This window comes from Juglans microcarpa x Juglans regia, chromosome 3D, assembly GCF_004785595.1.
Source record: "Juglans microcarpa x Juglans regia isolate MS1-56 chromosome 3D, Jm3101_v1.0, whole genome shotgun sequence".
Taxonomy (NCBI): Eukaryota; Viridiplantae; Streptophyta; class Magnoliopsida; order Fagales; family Juglandaceae; genus Juglans; species Juglans microcarpa x Juglans regia.
In genome coordinates, this window is record NC_054598.1 from 8938574 (window position 1) to 8957731 (window position 19158).

The window sequence follows — 19158 nt, forward strand, 5'->3', positions numbered from 1 at the left end:
AATAGAATGCACAATGATTATATATAATAGAATTTATTGAAAAAACATAGACAATTGCAAGCTCACTAATAGGCCAGGTTGAAATCGGTTCGATTCTCAACAAATCCGACTGGTTCGATTCAATATTTTTTAAGCAAAACTGACGTGTATTAAGAAAACCGATCCAGTTTGATTTTTTCTCTTAATTCACCGAAAATTTGTTCCAAAAGTTTATGCCCATTTTTTTTAAAACTTAATAGTTAAGAAAGTATTTTTTAATGATTTTATGAATTTTTTTAAAAAAATGCTTTAAAAAAACACAAAATCAAAAAAAAATGATCTTACACTATCGGTGGGATCTCTCGAGACCACCTCTCGGTGACTTGACCTTAGCAGTTCCTTTAATTTTAATATTGTAAGAAAAATGTACCCATAGTGGGCACCCACTCACTTTTTTTAAAGAAAATATATTTTTTCAGTTAAAATATTTTTTTCAAAATTGAAATCGTATGAGTTATATGATAAAAATAATTATGGCACAAAACAACTGTTACATTACACTTGGGTTGATGTAATATGGGATTGCAACCTTAATTTTGATTTGTCGTCCTTATTTTGAGTTCACTTGTCTTTGAGAATGGCTAAGTGACTATTTTGTGCAAACGTGAATTCTATTAAAAATATAGAGGATCTAAGTTTGATATTTTTTGGTTGAATCAAGAAAATCACTCATATTTTAGGCGAGGGTGGGGAATTGTAGATTTTTGTAAACACTTATTTTTGGAAAGAAAATTTCATTAAGTTTCATTCCACATTATGTTTCATTTCACTAACATTTTCAATCTTTTTTTATTTTTATTTTTTATTTTTATAAAAGATCGTTGAAAATAATGGGAGTAATTCAACAACTAGTGTAAGTATACATTTGAGTGATAGTGACTCCAAAAATTCATAGAATATAAGGATGCTCAGAAATAGCGTGGTAGCTTTATATTAGTATTCTCTTGTCGTTTAGAGATTAGAAGAAAATATTTGTAATATGGGTCCACTAAAGGTATTGAATTCACATAGTAGGAATTTCAACATAGAATCTTAGATTCGCTTCACTTATATGATCCAATCTGGGGTTGTTGATCTAATTGACAAAGGAAAAGCGGAGTTAATAGAGGTATAGATCCATCTCTTAGCACTAATTGAGTTGCATTTAGATAGCTATTGATCGCATATTTATTGGAACTTTTCTTGAAAGAGTTAAATAATTGATTCTCATAGGAGAATTAGATGGTTAGTTTTTATGATGTTTAGACATGAAATACTTTGAGCACATAATTGTTGCTAGTACTATTTTGGTACAAAAAACAAATGAATATGCTAGTGTTGTTTACATGTGGTTTAAACAAACATTCTATTCAAAAATACCCAATGTATCTAGTCGTTTTTTATATTAAATGACCTATTGAATAAAATGAAGTTTTTTTAATGCTATTGACAGTCTTAGAAAAGTGTCATCCTAAGAGATATTGTGAATTAGTTGTCTTAGATAATTAATTATCGCCTAATAAGAGGTGTTCCATACTACAAGGTGATGAACATGGATTTGTGAAAAGTAACTCAGGGCTCATGTCTTGTGAAACTGTTTACAAGAAAAACAGTTTCTAGGAGATCATGTTCAAAATTCATAGACAATTAATGAGATAGATAATATACCAAATAATCTAGTTTTGCCTATACTATTTGGTGTTTCTATTATGGTTTGTTCATGGGAGTTAAAGGTTAAGATTTTGTTAGAGGGTAAATATGGCTTACTTGATTAAGTGAGTTTGTGGTACAATTGTCGTTAAAAGTAATGACTAGACTATTATGATTGTCTTTAGGGGTAAAGGCTCTAATCACTTTACCCTTAATGAAAAATAAATTATGATTATCTCACATGCTTTTGTTCAGTACAAGAGATTTATATGAAACCTTGAAGTCACAAATTAAGTTTGATGAATGATATTTGTGGTCATCTTGTAGATTCTTAAAAATTATAGTTGGACTTGCTGACTAGAATCTAAGGTTTATATTGTAAGTTTGACCTAAATGAGATTCACGATGAGTCGTCGCTGACTTCATGGTTATGCAAAGGACTTTTATATGTAAATGCAGAGTCTCTTGATAGGACCATGTTTTGAAAAGAAACTATACATTAAAATGCGCATAGAGAGAAATGATCATTAAACACCACTTGAGAGTTGTGGTTTAATAATTTATAAATGACCATGTGATTTTTCTCTACCTCATGGTATTGCTTGTCGTGCACATGATATTAGTATGTTCTATGATCATATGGTGTGATTGGAAGCATTTTAGGTAAACACACACATTCACCATAACTTTAGGAGTTATGGTGAAAAAGGTATATCGACAGGTTTAGATCGGCTCACTCATACAAGCGATCGCCTTTGGCGCTACAAAGGAGTAGCGAGCAAATTTGAGACAATGTGTTATTCAGTACTTGTCTAGAGAGGGATAAGTTGTAAGGCACAAAATATATGTCGTCTTAGTGTAAGCTAAGATGAGGTCCATCATATTTAATAGGACTGTGCATGGTTACCCACAATCCATGTAGCATGTAGTTTAGCTAGATACGAGAATCTCTTTGGCACTTTGGATAGCGAGCAAATCAATGGACTCTTAAGCACTGAGATAACGACTAGACTAAGATCTGTACGGTAAATTGAGATTAGATATTCGCTCTTTCTTTGAAAAGAGAATTCTACCGTAGCATGTATTTCATACTACATATACTTTTGCGACCAACAGTAGAGGTGAGTGAATGGTTCCTTACTTCCTCACCGTGTGAGTCCTGTATGTCATAATTGATGACCTTAATTTATTTATGCACTTAGGAGACCTTTGACTATGTCACGAGGTTGATGTTTTAGTGTCTACTACTTTGGCATGTTATCTATGACCATGAATGATACGATCTAAAGGGACATTATTAGAAAAACGACTGAACTGAAACTAAATAGCATGAGGGCAAATGGAAGACTATTTGGTAACACATTGATAATGATGTGTACTCATTGCCAGCAAGTTATGTTGCTTCTTGGGAGTTGCAATATAGCTGTGAGTAGATCATGTTTTATGGAGATTGAACATTGCTCTGAGTCATTTAGACTTGAGAGGGATTAGGGATGCTTAGTCTGATGTGACCAAATGAGTCGGGGTATAACGAGACACTTTTAGGGATGTTGCTATGATGGTCTTCTCTTGGAGAGATTTGGTATTATGCTCTCGTTTTTTTACAGCTGTGCTCGATGGTCGTGCGGCCTATTTGCCAGTATGAACAAGATTGAGAACATATTGAGGGATGCAGATATGAGGTCTTGCCCACTATGTGTGAGTGGGAGATGTGAGAAAGGGGTACCCATAGTGGGCACCTCTTCACCTTCTATTGGAGGTTATGAAGTGGTTTAAGAACCACTTCATGAGGCTTGATAGCTGGCCATTAAGGGCCAGCCGGGGGTTACGCTTAGAGGGGCTATTTACATAGCCCCTCCCCCCTTGTGAATGAGACTTGCATCAAGAAATCTCTCTCTCAAAGAGTTCTCTCTAGTCTTGACATCTAGGCTGTAGAATATGTGAGTGTTGCTATGGTATTACCACGTAGCATACTCCACTATTGATGTGAAGATTGTGGACTAACAACTACGACGGAGAATTCGTGAGACAACCGCACTAAATCCAAAATATTTCAAACGAGATAATATCGCTTCTGCTGTGTACTTTGATCTAGTATTTCTAACAAATATGTTTCGGTTTAGTTTGGTTCCAATGGAATTTAACTTTCATTTTAGTTAAGGCTAATTTCCAAATGAAATAATACTTGTTTATTATAACTATGTAATAAAATAATATTATTTTAAATTTTATTTTGATTTTTACTTTTGATTTGATGTGTTTAAATTTTTAAAAGATATTATTATATTTAAAGTTGTCTATAAATTATAAATAAGTTGTAAATCTATCACTACCCGTTCAACTAATAATTGGCTATGTGAATAAGTCTTAGCTAACAATATTAAGGCCATTAAGATTCTTGGTTCTCTATTTTATTTTGATATTTGGTGCTTGCAAAAAAATTCTTTTTTTATTTTTAATTTTTAGTTTCCAAAATGCATTTACATTTTCCAGCATTATATCTTTTTGCAGCATGTATGTGCAACCCGGAATGCTTGCATCCACAATTTCTCATCATCTTTTTTATTATTTCTACAAAAGGAGGGCATTCCCGTAAGTTTTGAATCTACCAGTACCCCATGCATCATTCTATTTTATGCTACAAAAAGAGAACATAGCAATTGAAACTGGAAATCAACTTCTTCTTCTTCTTCTTCTTCTCTCTCTCTTTCTCTTCTACGCAAGCATTTCATAGATAAACTAAGTGGTTATAAGATATCAAATTCAATAGGATGAGAGCCCCTGACAGTCATCCCAAAACAAATAAAAGCAACACAAGAAAAATAAAAAAGAGAGATCTAGAGCCAAAAATTTAGCTCACACCTATTTCCCACAAAGGGAAAGTCGCTTGAAGTGGTTTTAGCATAGTCTAATAAACACAGTGGCAGAACCAACAATTGTTTCAAGGGGGCCAAATTTTCTACAGTGTAACATATTTATGTAAAGAATAATAATAGATACAGTCATAGGGTGTGCAAGTACTACGCACTCCCTTTGAAAAAAGAATGAGATTCACTATTAAAAAAAATAAATTTTCCATGTGAGTCATAGATTTAACCTACTTTTTTCAAAGTGCGTGGGTGGGACACACATTTTAAAACTGCCAACATCATTTCTCTTATGTAAATTAAAAAGAGATCGAGAAATCATAAAAACATAACTACATATGAAAACATATCTCGGTAATTTGCTACGTACATGTAGAAATACAATTCTAAAAACACAACTTAATATATGTTTCAGATTCTGACGATAATGTTTCATGGAATAATGTTCATCCATTATTATTTTTGTAATGAAATATTTATAATTTATTTTATTCATATAAACTATCAAGATATCTTTTAGAATGTCATATTTTATTCTAGTATGTAAGCTATTTTATCAGATTTCATGCAAAATCTAGATATTTTCGCATCACATTAAACATATAATGCTATAATTGAAAGTTTAAATAAATTCTTTTCTTGCTCAATGAAGTCTAGAGAATAAAATCTTGCAACTATTTTTAATATAGATCATTGATCTTAAATAATTTTTCTTTTATTTTCACTTTGGATTCCATATTAAGAAGCTCAATATTGTATAACAAAACATTTTGGGATCCATATTAATAAGCTTATTATTTCTCCTAAACTTAGTTTTAAGTTCAATTTTGAAGAGGCCACATCCTTGAAAATAAATAATATATAGAAATTAAACAGAATTTGGGGACTATAAGAAAAAAACTAGAGAGAGACATTTTTAGGTATATTGAAATTTTATAAAATTCTAGAGAGCATATGGAGATTATAGGTTTTTTGAGGGGGCCATTTTCTATATTTATAAAATTATGTATAAAATTTAGGGGGTATATTGTGTTTTCAAAAAGTTTTGGGGGTGCCATGGCCCTTCTCAAGTCCAACGTGGGTCGACCACTGGATAAACAGAATATAACACTATGACTACAAGTCACAGTGTATTATTGTTGTGTGCTGCATTTTGCTGGTTTGGACTGGCTGAAGAAGACTTTCACGACCACTTCATCTTAATCCTTGGTTAGAGAAAGCAGGAATATAGAAAAGTAGCAACCGAAAGATAGGTCGATTCACTGGCGAACGACCGTCACTGGCTGTGGAGGTGCATGAAGCACAAGCACCACTCTTGGAAAGAAGGTAGAGGTTGGATTTGAGAGACTGAAGCCACTGGTCCCGATGGTGCCGCGCGTGGTAGCGTCAGATTCCCCATGGCGCAATGGCCCATAAGACTCATGCACGATGTGTAGGCATGGATGGAAAACGAAAGAAAATTGGGGAAAAAAAACCTATGGACAGTTTCGGCGTAGGCCAGACAGAGGGAGGGAGGGAGTAGCCGAAGTTCCACCCCCTACTTGGCGGAGAGGCTGTGATGGTTGGGTCTTTTAGTAGAGAGAAAATATTGGAGAGAAACTGCAAATCAACTTGTGTTTTGTTGAGAGTTTTGAGTGCATTTAAGTAAATATAAAAAATAAATAAAATATCAAAGTTTGAGCAGGATAAACCTGGCATTTCAAGACCTTTTCATCATTTGCAGGTTTAATTTGACCTAATAACATTGATCTACTGTAAATTAAAAAACTACTATCTAGCATGTTATATCGAGCCACGTTAGTTGTTAAAATATGTTTTTCATATTTTTTTGTAGAATAAATATTAATTTTTATGTGTAGAGATTAAATTAGTAGCCTATAATTTAGTTTAGAGATAAGACCAAAAATCAAGCTAAGAGATAAAGTCAAAAAGAGATAAGATAAGTTGATTCAGACTTCTAAGAGGAAAGACACACAGACTCATAAAAAGAAAGAGACTCAGACTTCTAAAAGGAAAATACTTCACAAAGTAAGTTGGACTTAATCACTCTAAGGAAATATATCTCTATATAAAGAGGAGATCCCCCACAAATCTGATGAACTCTCCACAAGCTCTCTAGACAGGCTCTCGACAGAAGCTTCTTACGCCAAACTCCACTACACATAGCGATTCCAAATTATCTTCTCTAAATTTCTCTATTTTATTGTAAGATATGTGAGCCATGAGAGATTGTAAAATTATCCATTATAGTGTATTTCGCCCCCAAACAACCCATGGATGTAAGCTTTTATGTCAAACTATGTAAATCTTTGTATCTCTCTTTATCTATTCTTATTTGCTTATTTGCTTATTTATTTTATAGATGAACACAAAGACCATCATATCGACACCCTAATCACTATCGTGGGCCGGAGATAATCATTTCCTCTCTTCTAATCTATTGTGTAAATTTACGCATTAACACTATGAATGAAATCTTGTCTCAAATGAGAGTAGATGAGTAATTTGGTCTATGTTTACCCATAAATAGGAGCATGCAAGAACTATAAGACTATCGTGCTTAACCAATTGCATATATAATTGACCATCTGTTTTAGAAAATTCGACGAAATTAGCAGCATTATTCTCTTCATACTTGAAAATTGAACCATACTTGCGTGGTACAATCCGAGTATTGAGCAACCACATTGTCATGCCCATTCCTAGGATCATTCAAAATGACTTTGTTCTACGCATTTATTTCATAGCTCCAAACTAATGTATCAACAACTTAGAATTTGATGATGATTTCTCTAATAAAGACGCCTGCAGAGAGTAAGGCCATCACCGATCGAAACGAGTGATGCTTCGATACGAGGATCAATTGCTAGAAAGTTGTTAAACTCCACAATATGTTTTCTGTCTTTCCTCAAAAAGTCTTCCATCTCATCATCGTCAGACAGGATCACTGTCCCATACCATAAGGTATTATCGTAAGCAATTACTCCACCGATCTTAACCAGTTTAAGAAGCGGCTCGTGATACTTGAGGTACCCGTCCTTGTTGGCATCCACAAATGCAAAATCAAAGCTCCCTTCGTGTTTGCCCTGCTTTTAATCAAAGGTCAGAATGTGTGCATGAACCCAACACACTCGCGTTTAGTTTGATTGCTATGAAGTTAACACAAGGACTTAACCTAAGGGAACAAGAATCTTGGAACTGCATGGGGAAGAAATGTGAGAAGTTCGTGCATGTAGATATATGAAGTCAATGTAGTTAATGTTTGCACAAAAATTAATAATAATAATAATAATTAAGAGGATGTTGTGATGTTAGAAACTCAGACAAACTATTAATGATATTTGTTCATGGTTGTTGGATATGAGCCACACATTCTAACAACAAAGTTGTTTTCGGTGGTGAGTTAAAACTTTCTTGTCGTTTAGAGTTCAGTGTGAAATTTATGATAGTTTGTGGATGAAATTTTTTATTGCCCCTATCTAATGCCTAGGCTCGAACCCTATGGGCATTTGGATTAAAATTTAAAGTATTGTTGTGAGATCATTTAGGTAATTGAGATTTAATCATAGGAAGGACTTTCCTTAATTCGTATTTTTTAAAATAAATAATTGTTGTAAAAGTTAAAGCTAGTTTAATTGGAGAGTTCTACATACCATACTCTCGTTTCACTTTTATTGTATTATGGAGAGTTTTTTTTTTAAGAAAAAATAAAGGATGATTCGAGGGTAATAAAAATATCAGATTTTACATTGTTTGAATGATCCTTGGTGTACGTATAACATTACTCGGTATAATTTATATTCTATCTCTCCCTATAAAGTATAAGGTGTGGGCGAAAACTCTCTTTTTTTACAAGCATGCCCATTATTCTTATACTACATTAAATTATCAAGTATGTTAGAAGTTTAAATTGTATACATGGAAGTCTGCTTGAACTATCATCTTGTCATGCATAATGCTAGAATCTTACGGTGGTAATTAGATCATTTAGAACTGACGAGGCGTCTGATTGGATGAAGTTAATCTTGTGCTCCACTCTAGCCTTCTGAATACATGGCAATCCAACCTCATATGCTTCCCTGTTTGGATCAATAGCTATTATCTGAAAGGAAAAAAAAAAATGCAACTTTATGTTATCAGGAGACACATCCAGAGCACAAAGCAACTGCAATAATTCAACTAAGTAGGTGTGTAAATTTAAACCGGTAAATCGGACCGGACTGGTTGGTCCGATTTTTGAACCGGTCCGGTCCGAAACCGGTTCCTATATTTTGAAAATTGGCCGGAATTGGTCCGGTTTCGGTTCCGTAGTTTCTGGGACCGGACCGGACCGGTTGAAAAAAAATATATAAAAATTAATTTTATATATTATACAAAATATTATATATATAAGTTTTATATATAATATATAATTATATATTAAATTTTTATATATAATATATATAATTATATATCATATATGAAATAATTTCATATTATAATTTATAAATTATAACATGAAACGTTAATCTTAATATGAACATTTGTAATTTGTTTGATTATATGTTATTAATATAATTATATATATGATAATGTTATTATAATTTATAAAATAAAAGTTTAATCTTAAAGATAAAAATTTAATTGATCATATGCTTTAAACATAAAAAATATATATTAAATTAGTAATAACATTTTATCATAAGAGGTAACACTTTATTATATATTTTTACATTTTAAAAAAACCGGACCGGACCGGAAACTGGTAAAACCGGAGATACCGGTTTAGGAGGATAACTGGGGCATAATCGGTTTTGAAAAATGTAAAATCGGTACATACCGGTTTGGTCCTAAATTTTGTCTAAAACCGGACCGGACCGGTTACACCCCTACAACTAAGTGTAAGCTTGGATTTCAAACCTATCTCAATTCATTTTATCTAATCATTATAATTTTTTCAAATTTCAATACAAAATATAATAAACAATTCAACTTTTTCAAATCTTAAAATAATAATAATATTAAAAATTAATATTCTAAAAATATTTTATTTAATTTTCAATTTTTATTTCAATTCAATTCAACTCAACTCAACTCAGTTTAACATCTAAAAAATCTCGTAGAGCTTGCCTCTCACTGCAAACCATAGTCAAACAACATCGAGAACAGAGACCAAGCCCCTGAATCCCTGATTCAGTTCTCTGTAGACTGTAACCTTGGGCTGTATTCATGTTGCTCAAAAAAGGTCAAAAAGGAACCTCATATTTGGAGCCAACAACCCAACCTCGCTTGTACCATGGTCTTCTGGCAAGGTTCATTGGGTTGAAAGTTGGTAGAAAAAAGGAAGAGAGCCCAACAGGACTAGAAAAACATTGACACTAATTATTACCTTGCCATCAGCAGGTAGAGCTAGAGCAGTACTAAGAAGAGAATAACCAGTAAAGACTCCGATCTCTAATGTCTTCTTGGCGTTCATTATCTTAAGAAGCATCGAGAGGAATAGACCTTCATCAACAGGCACATTCATCACACTCCTGCCACATATGAACACAACTCAAAGCTACAAACTATCATATAGATGCAGAGAAAACTAAAATGCATATATAAAAACGCCTGAAATAACCTACATAGATGAGTATCTCTTGGTCGTGGCCTCTCTGAGTTCCTTCAAATGCTCGGGCTCTCTGGGGTATGCACTTGTTTCGAGAATGTACTGTATAATAAATACCAAATGCATCATCAATTTTCGGTTGCATTCCGGCCATGTATATGGAACAAAACAAAGATGAATAACATAATTTACACCATAAGGATCTAAATCTTGCTACTGAGATCGGTACACCATAGGATATAACATTTACACCTGAATTTATAAGATTTCTGCCTGAATATAGTAAGACAACATAGAAAAGCAAGAAAACAAAGACGAAAAGTTTAAAAACTGGCTTCTGTTTTGGGTTGTTTTAGTATAGATATCACAAAAAGAAATCTTAATATGGTTTGATATCATGCGTTAATTTTATGATCTAACGTTATATCACAATCATATCAGTTTGTGAATTTGGTTTTATAAAATTAAACCAAAATTTCTTTGCAGCTAAGCATTTCTCTTTAGTTTATCATAATTGAACAAACGGAATGGGAAAACTAACCTTTAGAAGGGCTTGGCTCTGGAGAATTGTCTTTGCTCTGCTGGCTGCCATTTCTAAAGAAGTTTTTCACGTCTGCTCCTTCTGTACCCGCAGTTCTATTTATAGCAACTCGAGATTCGAAGCCACTGTTTGAGGTGGGCCATTGTCTAGTCTTTCCATCCCGCTCACACTTTACAATTAAGGATTCTCCTTGAGGGGTTCGGCTTACCTTATGCCCATCATTAACATGACATCTCTTGTTCTAATAACTCAGCTATGTATTCTTTTTTAACAGATTCAAATTCATGAGTTTAGGGTACGTATGGAATTTAAACTCCTCTCAACTCATCTCAATTCATCATTACAATTTTTTTAAATCTCAATACAAAATATAATAAATAATTTAACTTTTTCAAATTTTAAAATAATAATAATATTAAAAAATAATATTCTAACAATATTTTATCATCTCAATTCAATTCAATTCAACTCAATTCAACATCCAAACGCAGCCATAAAACTCTATTTTTCAAGTATCTGCCCTAACTTTTCTATATACCAACAACTTGAACAAATTATCTATGCCTGATTACAAATTAAATCGCAAAAAACCCCCACCTGCAAGAATACCCTAAATAAAGAATACATATAAATATATATATTATATATATAAAATAGCAGGACGTGGTATTGTAATTGATTTGAATTCGAGTTGAGTAATGGCTGGCGGCTGGCCAAACTTGCTGTCGTTTGGTTATTAAATTCAGTTGAATTTAATTTAATTTTAAGTTGAATTTATATCTAAATATTTAATTTTCAAATTATTAAATTTATCTCAATTTAAAATCTTTTTATACGTAGGACTCACATTCTTTTTCAAATTAAAACATCTTTATACGTAAGATTCACAATCTTTTTTAATTTTTTATAAAAAAATATTAAACTCATTTTAACATTTAAATACACTTTAAACTTAATTTAAATTGATCCCACATAACTACCTCCATTACTCAATTCATTATTATTCATAAAAAAATTCAATTCAATTGAATTGAACCTGACATCCAAACACAGCCATTGAGCACAACTTGAATAAGATATTTTTATGTTCAAACTCAACTCGGGATTGACTAAAAATTAAGCGGAGCGATGGACTTGACTCGTTTATCACTTAAAAAAAAATGAGTTTAATAAATTTTAAAAAATAAAATAACATATTAGAATATTTTACTCAACTTAAAATACAGATTTATTCTTGCAGTCGCAATTTTTACAAAATACAATTAAACGAAGACAAGACTAGATGACTATATATTTGGCTCTTATATATATAACTCTAATAAATTATACTATATATTTATAATATTTTATAATTATGCTCATAAAATAGTACATTATATATATATACACACATATATATTCCTTATGGCAGATGCTTGAAAAATAGAGTTTTAAAACTCGAGTTTGTTGGGAAAAATACATGTGTCAATGCTTAGTTATTACAATAGGCAGAGATGTCTTTGTTAGTGATGCACTGGAGGTAAGCCGAACCCTCCTTGAGATAATATTTTCCCCCAAAATTGATTTGGATGAAATTCCTTCAACTTAATCAATTGAATTATAATGTTTTCTTGAGTAAAAAACGCATGGTTTATTATAAGATTAATAGTCCCCCATGCTTTTCTAATAAGAGTAATAGAGCTCTTTTTAATCTCCTTAACAAATTGAGAAAATCTATTTTTAAAGAAAACATTTCTTTTAACATTTTTCGATAATTATAATTATTCTCAGTATTAGAAAGCACAATTATTAGCAATTCACTGTGTGCGTACTTTTAGACTGGCCAAAGTCTAGAAAGGCAGCTCTTGCTTGGTTGCTAAAGAAGGGGTACTGTACATCGATTAAGATTAATTCAACTTTATTGCTCAAAAAAAATTAATTCAACTTATCTTATTATTATAATATTTTTAAATTTATATAAAAAATATAATAAATAATTTAATTTTTTTAAATCTCAAAATAATAATAATATTAAAAAATAATATTTTATTCAATTTTTAATTTTTATCTAAAATTATTTTATCTCATTTTATTCTACTATTCAAACGGGACTTAAGAGTGGGAATCAAAAAAATTTATTGATAGTGTAATTTTTTAAGATATTTTTTAAATTCCTTGAACATTTAAAAAGAATCATAAACTCATTAAAAAAAATATTTCCTTTAACTATTAAAAAAAATAAAACTTAATCGATATACTTTATTCGTGGGAATATCATTTCCCTTAAAGAAATCACTTGGAAATTAGATCAGAACTCTTTTAACTTGTTATCAAAGCAGCTTCCTTTTAACCTAACCCTATACAAATATAGCGCATAAGAATTCATGTTCTGGATTGTTGAACCCATCATCTTATACACATGGTTGTGGCACCCCTACCCGCGCCATCCCCTAATTATAGCCTCAAATTCCACCTCTCTGCGGAAAAAAAAAATAGTAGTATTTAAAACCTAAACTTAGCTTGTGAAGCCTTAATTTGTTTGGCAGTAGATTAATGCGTACATACAGCATTTGTAGAAATTGTTCTCCTGTTTTTTAAAAGCAAGATATGTCTGTTGATGTTCATTAATACTCAGTAATTCTCACACCAACATTACGGGATTACCTGCGGCGGAAGGAATTTCATGGTCCCTTGGCCCCCTTCCATTTCATTAATACTCAGTAATTCTCATACCAACATTACGGGATTACCCGTGGCGGAGGGAATTTCATGGTCCCTTGGCCCCCTTCCATTTCATTAATACTCAGTAATTCTCATACCAACATTACGGGATTACCCCCTTCGATAGGCTTTCCCTAAATTCAATTTCTAGTGCTTCGTTTGGTTGGTATTGATGTCGTGTTTCGCGAGTTTGGGCAACTTTACGCAGACAGTGCTCGGGCTATCACTTGCATAGTGGAGAAGGGAGACCTCAGGGTTCGTTGTACCTCTGATGCTTAAGTCAGTTTTGATGTAGGAGATGAAGAGAAAATAATAATGAAGATAAGTATAGATGTTGACCTCTTTGTTGGTTGCAGGTGGTGTCTATTTATACTTGTCGACCTGGTCTCCAGGGTAGTGGGGTGTTACTTTGTATGAGAACATATGCTTATGCCGCCTACTTGTTGAGCTATAAAGCATTTGGGTTCGCTGTGTGTAGTCTGAGCTCTATACTGCATTTAATGATACATACTTTCTTCTCTGAGTTCCTCATTTCTCATTAATGTGGCGTGTCTTTCTCTCCAAACTTTATCCTCTGCATTTGAATGCAACGAGCGTTCTTCCTTAAGTTTCTACTATTTCATTAATGCTCGGTGTGAACTGTCCTGAATATTCCTAGGTTGCATTAAATGCGACATTCCTTCTTCTTTAAGCCTTTCATGTATTTAGGCTTTTCTTATTAATTCTCTAAGAAACTTATTTTTTGGGATCTTTCCCCAAGCATAATGGAAAAGGGTTGAGCCAGGGGGTTGACCCAAATTCTGATTCATTGATCCAAGTCGCGCAATCCCATCACGTCGACAATAATTTATCTCCACGACAAAAGGATCTTCTCCGGTTCCAATAAGAAACAACCTCATCAGAGCCTGAAAGTGTATAAACAATCTCTGTAATTACATTATTAAGAACTCACACATTGCACTATTGAAAGTCAAACACTAGCGCCAACCCAAGTTCGTCAATTTCTTTTTTCATCACAAAATTTAAAAAAAAAAAAAAATGCAACAAAGAATGTAACTAAATATGTCACTGTAGAGTGAGGAGGGTGTCATTCAATATAGAATGAAGACAGAGCCAAAACCAAACGATAAGATAAAAAACAATATCAGCAACCTTTGGATTTAACTGACAATTGTGGCTTGTAACTAGCTTTGATTATTTCCCTTTAATGAAGGGTTGTCCCTATGAATGATGAAGTGAGTATAAATATACAAAATCACAAAACTTGAAAAATCATCTTCTCCTCCGCCACCAGTCCGGAACTTTCAACCTCCGGCTTCTATGTACAGCAAGTTTGACCCCAGGAAGCTTGTGTTTAACCTGCCTCCATAGCATATTGACAGCATCTTCTTTTCTTGGGGGATACTGGAATTCATAATGATGAGAGATTTTCTTAAGCTGCTTCCACATTTCAATCCATTTCTCTTTTGGAAAATTCCGTAGCTCATTAACCATGTAACCAGGTTTTAATGCCTCCTCGAAAGAGAAGAATATTGAGAATTGGGCATAGTCAATTTCATCCTCAAATGGGAGCTCAATCTGATCACTCACTATGACAGGAACACAGTGGCTCACAATGGCATCAAACAGGCGACAGGAAGAAGGCGTATCTCCTGCAGGATGCAGACAGAACTTTGACAAACGCATTCCTTGCGAAGACTGGTATAACATAAGAAGAAAGAAATGAGAAAGAGGGGAAAGTATACAAATGCAAAGAGGAATAGCCATGGTGAAGATAAGAGACTATACGCCACAACCATGGTGCGACGTTGAGTGTTCCATGTAGCAACATGTATCTATATATTCACATTTCTAACTAACAAACTAAGCCATGTATCATGAAGATGAATATATTGATGATTACGATGCACTTAAAATTTTCTTTTGACAAGATCACTACATCCCTATGCCATAATTAAGATGCAATGGCTGGCGAGGAAGAAGAAGAATTATAATTAGTGCTCTCTTACGGGTAGAAATAGGATGCAATATCCAGATTCTATGACAAAAAAAAAAAAAAAAAAAACTCACAGGCTAGTACTACATACCACTTTTATATTTTCATCTGTGGCAACACTCCGCTCGTAGTGAACATCATCATAAGCAGCTAATATCTTTACCAATTTAACACGAACAATGCCTTCCTGCAGCATAACAAGACCCACACTAATTGAATGGTTTATTCGTAAAATTTAAGGATGTAACAAGATTCAAATGGACGCACATCTTTCCGGAATGTCCTCCCATGGAAGAAAAGAAGTGTGGTACGGGATTCAAATGGATCTGTAGAGTCATCATCGGTAAACGAATCCACAATGTGCACGTACGGGGCCACCACATCTTTGCTTATGTTTGACATGGTTCTAGGGTGGCGTCCAAAATCTACAACAATCTGAATAGATGCATTTACCTGTTCTCGTAGAAATCTGAATGCATTGGGATGTGTCATAGGAATTACATGGTCTCCGCCTCCAGATTGCTGCCAGTACTTGGATTGCCGCAAGAATTTCAGTAAATCAATCTGAAATCAGAAGCAACCCATACTGAACTGTAAACAAAAATACATATAAGTTCAAAAAAGGTGTAGCAATTGATTTTTTTTTTAATCTCCGTTTCCCTTAAAACTAAAGAGTATTGAATGATTCAATAATTTAACCTCTACCAATTGAGTCAAAAGAGGCTATTATGATTTCAAAAATCCGCAATGGTGATATCGATAGATGCACTGCTGTTAGGAACATTGATGTGGAAAAGAGAGTATCACAGGAAGAACTTAAGATAACGGACAAATCGAGATATTCAATTAAAATGTGCAGTATTACATAAAATAATTATAGGTAAAACCCGATAATTAAACTAACACAAGGGCTAAGCAACTGGTCATAACAGACCTATAACTGATGAACTATCAAACAATTGCTGAAAAAGCCAATCAACTGAACCAAGCATAATTTTCTAGTATATAGTCAAAGAAAATCTCGGTAAGCTTTTGAAAGGTGACTGCCGAAAGAACTAAAATCATTCGATCTCCACCCTCTTTGTGATGATCATCACAGAAGGCCACCAATGAAACTTCCAACTAAACACAAGGCAAATCAACAGCACAATTGCAAAACCTCTGCATGTCCAGAATCAAATGCATCACTCATCACACCATCCCATCTACCATAGGCTACAACCCGAGCGTTCCCAATCCCGCACAACTGCTTTGTATGCCAGTTCAATTAAATGACTCGAAAGAAGAAATCCAATTGTCCAGATGCTACTTCTATCATCCGAAAGTAAAATGGCTCTGAAAGTTAGCAATTTTACTCCTTGTCCAAGAGATTTACTTGTTCGCCTACGGCCCAATCAGTTCTTAAGCAAACTGAGTAAAGGATGTATAAGAGTTTTACAATCAACCTTGATTCATCCAAAAGAAAATATGAACAAGAAAATATTCAACCAAATTATTCAACTGTGGTTATACTAAATAGGTTTCTTTTTCCCTTTTCCCTTTATTTTGGTACATGATAAGAAGGACAATATATTGTTAAAGACCCGCTCAAAAACTAAGCAAAAGCACCCAATTCAATGCCATTAACGACAACATTCAATGCCCGTTTTCCCAATTCTCCAAAAGTAAAATATGTGCGTGCATAAACAGCAAAAAAGAACTAAATAACACACAAAATTAACCCAAACAAAAAAAACAACCACAGTCAAACCGATCACCTACCTGCAACTGGTGATCAATCTCGGTCTCAGGATCCGTCATTACATGCCCGTGGGTATTGAAGCTCAACGAAGAGAAAAACGGCACGAAGAATATGTCAGCCATTTCTGGATCCGAAACCCTAACCGCGTCTCTCTCCTCCGCACCGTCTCCTTCATACAAAAGCGAGCCCATCATCCAGTACTCCACGCTGTGCTGCCTCTTCAGGCCCGAGTTCTTGGGCCACGGCGGCCAGTTTCGGTCCGTCACTGGGGTCTGTTCCAGGTTCCGGAGGTTTAGCATGCCCACGTTGAACCGGCGCGGGAGATCGTACATGTAGACCCCGAGAGGCGGGTTGGTTGCACATAGGGGGTGCGCAGTCGCGGGTGGCTGCAGCATAGGAAAGAAGTAGGATCTGAAATCGACGGTCCCCATTAAGATAGAGTACGAGATCAGGAGGAGGACGATGAGGAGAACGAAAACGAGAGAAAGCGTGGGTTTTCCGTACATTATCGGAGATGTTACGACTTGGCGTTGGTGTATCTGCACTAACCATCGTTATCGTACATGTTATCTCGGTCTGTCAAAGAGACAAAGTGACGAAGAGGAGGAACGCAGCGTTTTTGTCATTTGTGAACATGTTCCCCACTCTTCCACGACCACTGCCTTCGAGTTGTACCAAATTCGTAAGAAAAATGACAAAACTTTTCACGATATGTTATATAATTATATTTTAAAATAAAAATAAATTTAATAAAATAATTTATAAAAATAACATAATTTTATAAAAATATTTCCACTTTAAAATATGTATTATAAAATATATTATGTAAGTATCATTACTCAATTGGTAAATATATATATGTACTTGTATTTTAAATGATTAATGTTATGTTTGGATGAATTGAGATGTGAATAATAGTAATATTTTATATATTTTATTGAAATGAATTTAATATTTTTAGATTGAAATAAATTTAATTTTTTTTTATAAAAAAATAAAAAATCTCATCAAAAATTAATTTAAAATTAATTAAAATGAATTGAATTCGGTATAAGAACCAACACAACTAAAAAATGATACAAGGTTTGTGTTTGTCGGTGTCGATGAAGAATAGGTTGCAATTGCTGTGCTCCATCATGCATACGTGACACGTCCATCTGATTTATTGGTTGTCACATATGCTTTTCAATCGGGTTATCTTACTTGGAATTTGGATCTCATTAAACCGTGTCGCAATTTATATCTTATCACATTAGATGCATGCATTCACTAGTTTTCAGACTAAAATTAAAATTCAATCATTTCATTGTAATAATTTTTTTAAATTTTTATATAAAATAAAATAAATAATTTAATTTTTTAAAATTTTAAAATAAAAATAATATTAAAAAATATATTCTAATAATATTTTATTTAATTTTTTTAACTTCATTCTCAATTCATCTCAATTTAAAAAAAAAAACAAAACCAGCCGGCCATTATTGAAATATTGGGTATCCCAACATCCCACATTTTCGTGTCATAACTTCAGCATGATCACCTTAGTGGCCGAATTCGTAGGGTTCATAGAAATCACGTTATTATCATTTTTTGAAAAGTATCCATATCTATTGAAACTTTTGAAGATTTTTATTACTTATTCACGGAGAGAAATATTAAATTAAGAATTTGATTTGAAGTTATCTTTTAATACTTATTAATGGGTAATGCTACTATATCTTTTCAATTTGTCTACTTAGTGTTAGGGGTAAAAACTGAAGGTATTAGTGCGGTTTTGGTCTAAAATTGAAACCACGCCAATCTCTTAAAATGATGAAAATCTCGACCGAAACTGACCAGTGAAGGAGGAGAAAACCATCGATATCGGTCTCGGCTTAACTACGGTCGATTCGTCGACGTCTTTGGGTGCAATGAAGGTGACCCTGCCACTGCGAACTGCGAAGCCTTGGTGTCAGAGAGAGAGAAGACACCGCGAGGTGCGTGAACTGTGAAGAGAGAGAGAGGAGGGGGCGGCATGAGAACTAAAAAGTGAAAAAGAAGAAGGAGAAACGAGGA

At 33.6% G+C, this 19158-nt stretch overlaps 2 protein-coding genes across 6 annotated transcripts; both read right to left on the reverse strand.

Annotated features, from left to right (window-relative positions):
* Window positions 1-7092: 7092 nt before the first annotated feature.
* On the reverse strand, window positions 7093-10820 carry LOC121256124 (flavonoid 3',5'-methyltransferase-like). The gene is made up of 5 exons (XM_041156775.1): window positions 10667-10820; window positions 10142-10227; window positions 9904-10048; window positions 8506-8637; window positions 7093-7621 (listed from the first exon to the last, which is right to left on the reverse strand). The coding sequence occupies exons 1-5, from the start codon at window positions 10715-10717 to the stop codon at window positions 7328-7330; spliced, it is 708 nt and encodes a 235-aa protein (XP_041012709.1). The 5' UTR covers window positions 10718-10820; the 3' UTR covers window positions 7093-7327.
* A 3679-nt stretch (window positions 10821-14499) lies between these two features.
* LOC121256261 (probable arabinosyltransferase ARAD1) lies at window positions 14500-17759 on the reverse strand. Of its 5 annotated transcripts, none has more exons than XM_041156990.1 (4): window positions 17124-17758; window positions 15816-15926; window positions 15454-15549; window positions 14500-15064 (listed from the first exon to the last, which is right to left on the reverse strand). In XM_041156990.1, exons 1-4 carry the CDS (start codon window positions 17607-17609, stop codon window positions 14639-14641), a joined length of 1119 nt encoding a protein of 372 aa, XP_041012924.1. In that variant the 5' UTR covers window positions 17610-17758; the 3' UTR covers window positions 14500-14638. The 5 variants fall into 5 exon arrangements, with proteins under 5 accessions (XP_041012924.1, XP_041012922.1, XP_041012925.1 ...); XM_041156988.1 differs by having other exon boundaries at window positions 15630-15926; window positions 17124-17757; XM_041156991.1 differs by having other exon boundaries at window positions 14832-15064; window positions 15437-15549; window positions 15630-15926; window positions 17124-17759.
* Between the last annotated feature and the right edge of the window lie 1399 nt (window positions 17760-19158).

Excerpts from the sequence above, each read along its gene's own strand:
- LOC121256124 (XM_041156775.1), bottom strand. The coding sequence starts at position 10,717 with ATGGCAGCCAGCAGAGCAAAGACAATTCTCCAGAGCCAAGCCCTTCTA. Across the intron at positions 10,049-10,141 it reads ACCAAGAGATACTCATCTAT|GAGTGTGATGAATGTGCCTG; the intron begins GTAGGTTATTTC and ends CATATGTGGCAG. Across the intron at positions 7,622-8,505 it reads TAAATGATCTAATTACCACC|GGCAAACACGAAGGGAGCTT; the intron begins GTAAGATTCTAG and ends GATTAAAAGCAG.
- LOC121256261 (XM_041156988.1), bottom strand. The coding sequence starts at position 17,609 with ATGTACGGAAAACCCACGCTTTCTCTCGTTTTCGTTCTCCTCATCGTC. Across the intron at positions 15,927-17,123 it reads AGATTGATCACCAGTTGCAG|ATTGATTTACTGAAATTCTT; the intron begins GTAGGTGATCGG and ends TTCTGATTTCAG. Across the intron at positions 15,550-15,629 it reads GGAGGACATTCCGGAAAGAT|GAAGGCATTGTTCGTGTTAA; the intron begins GTGCGTCCATTT and ends GTTATGCTGCAG.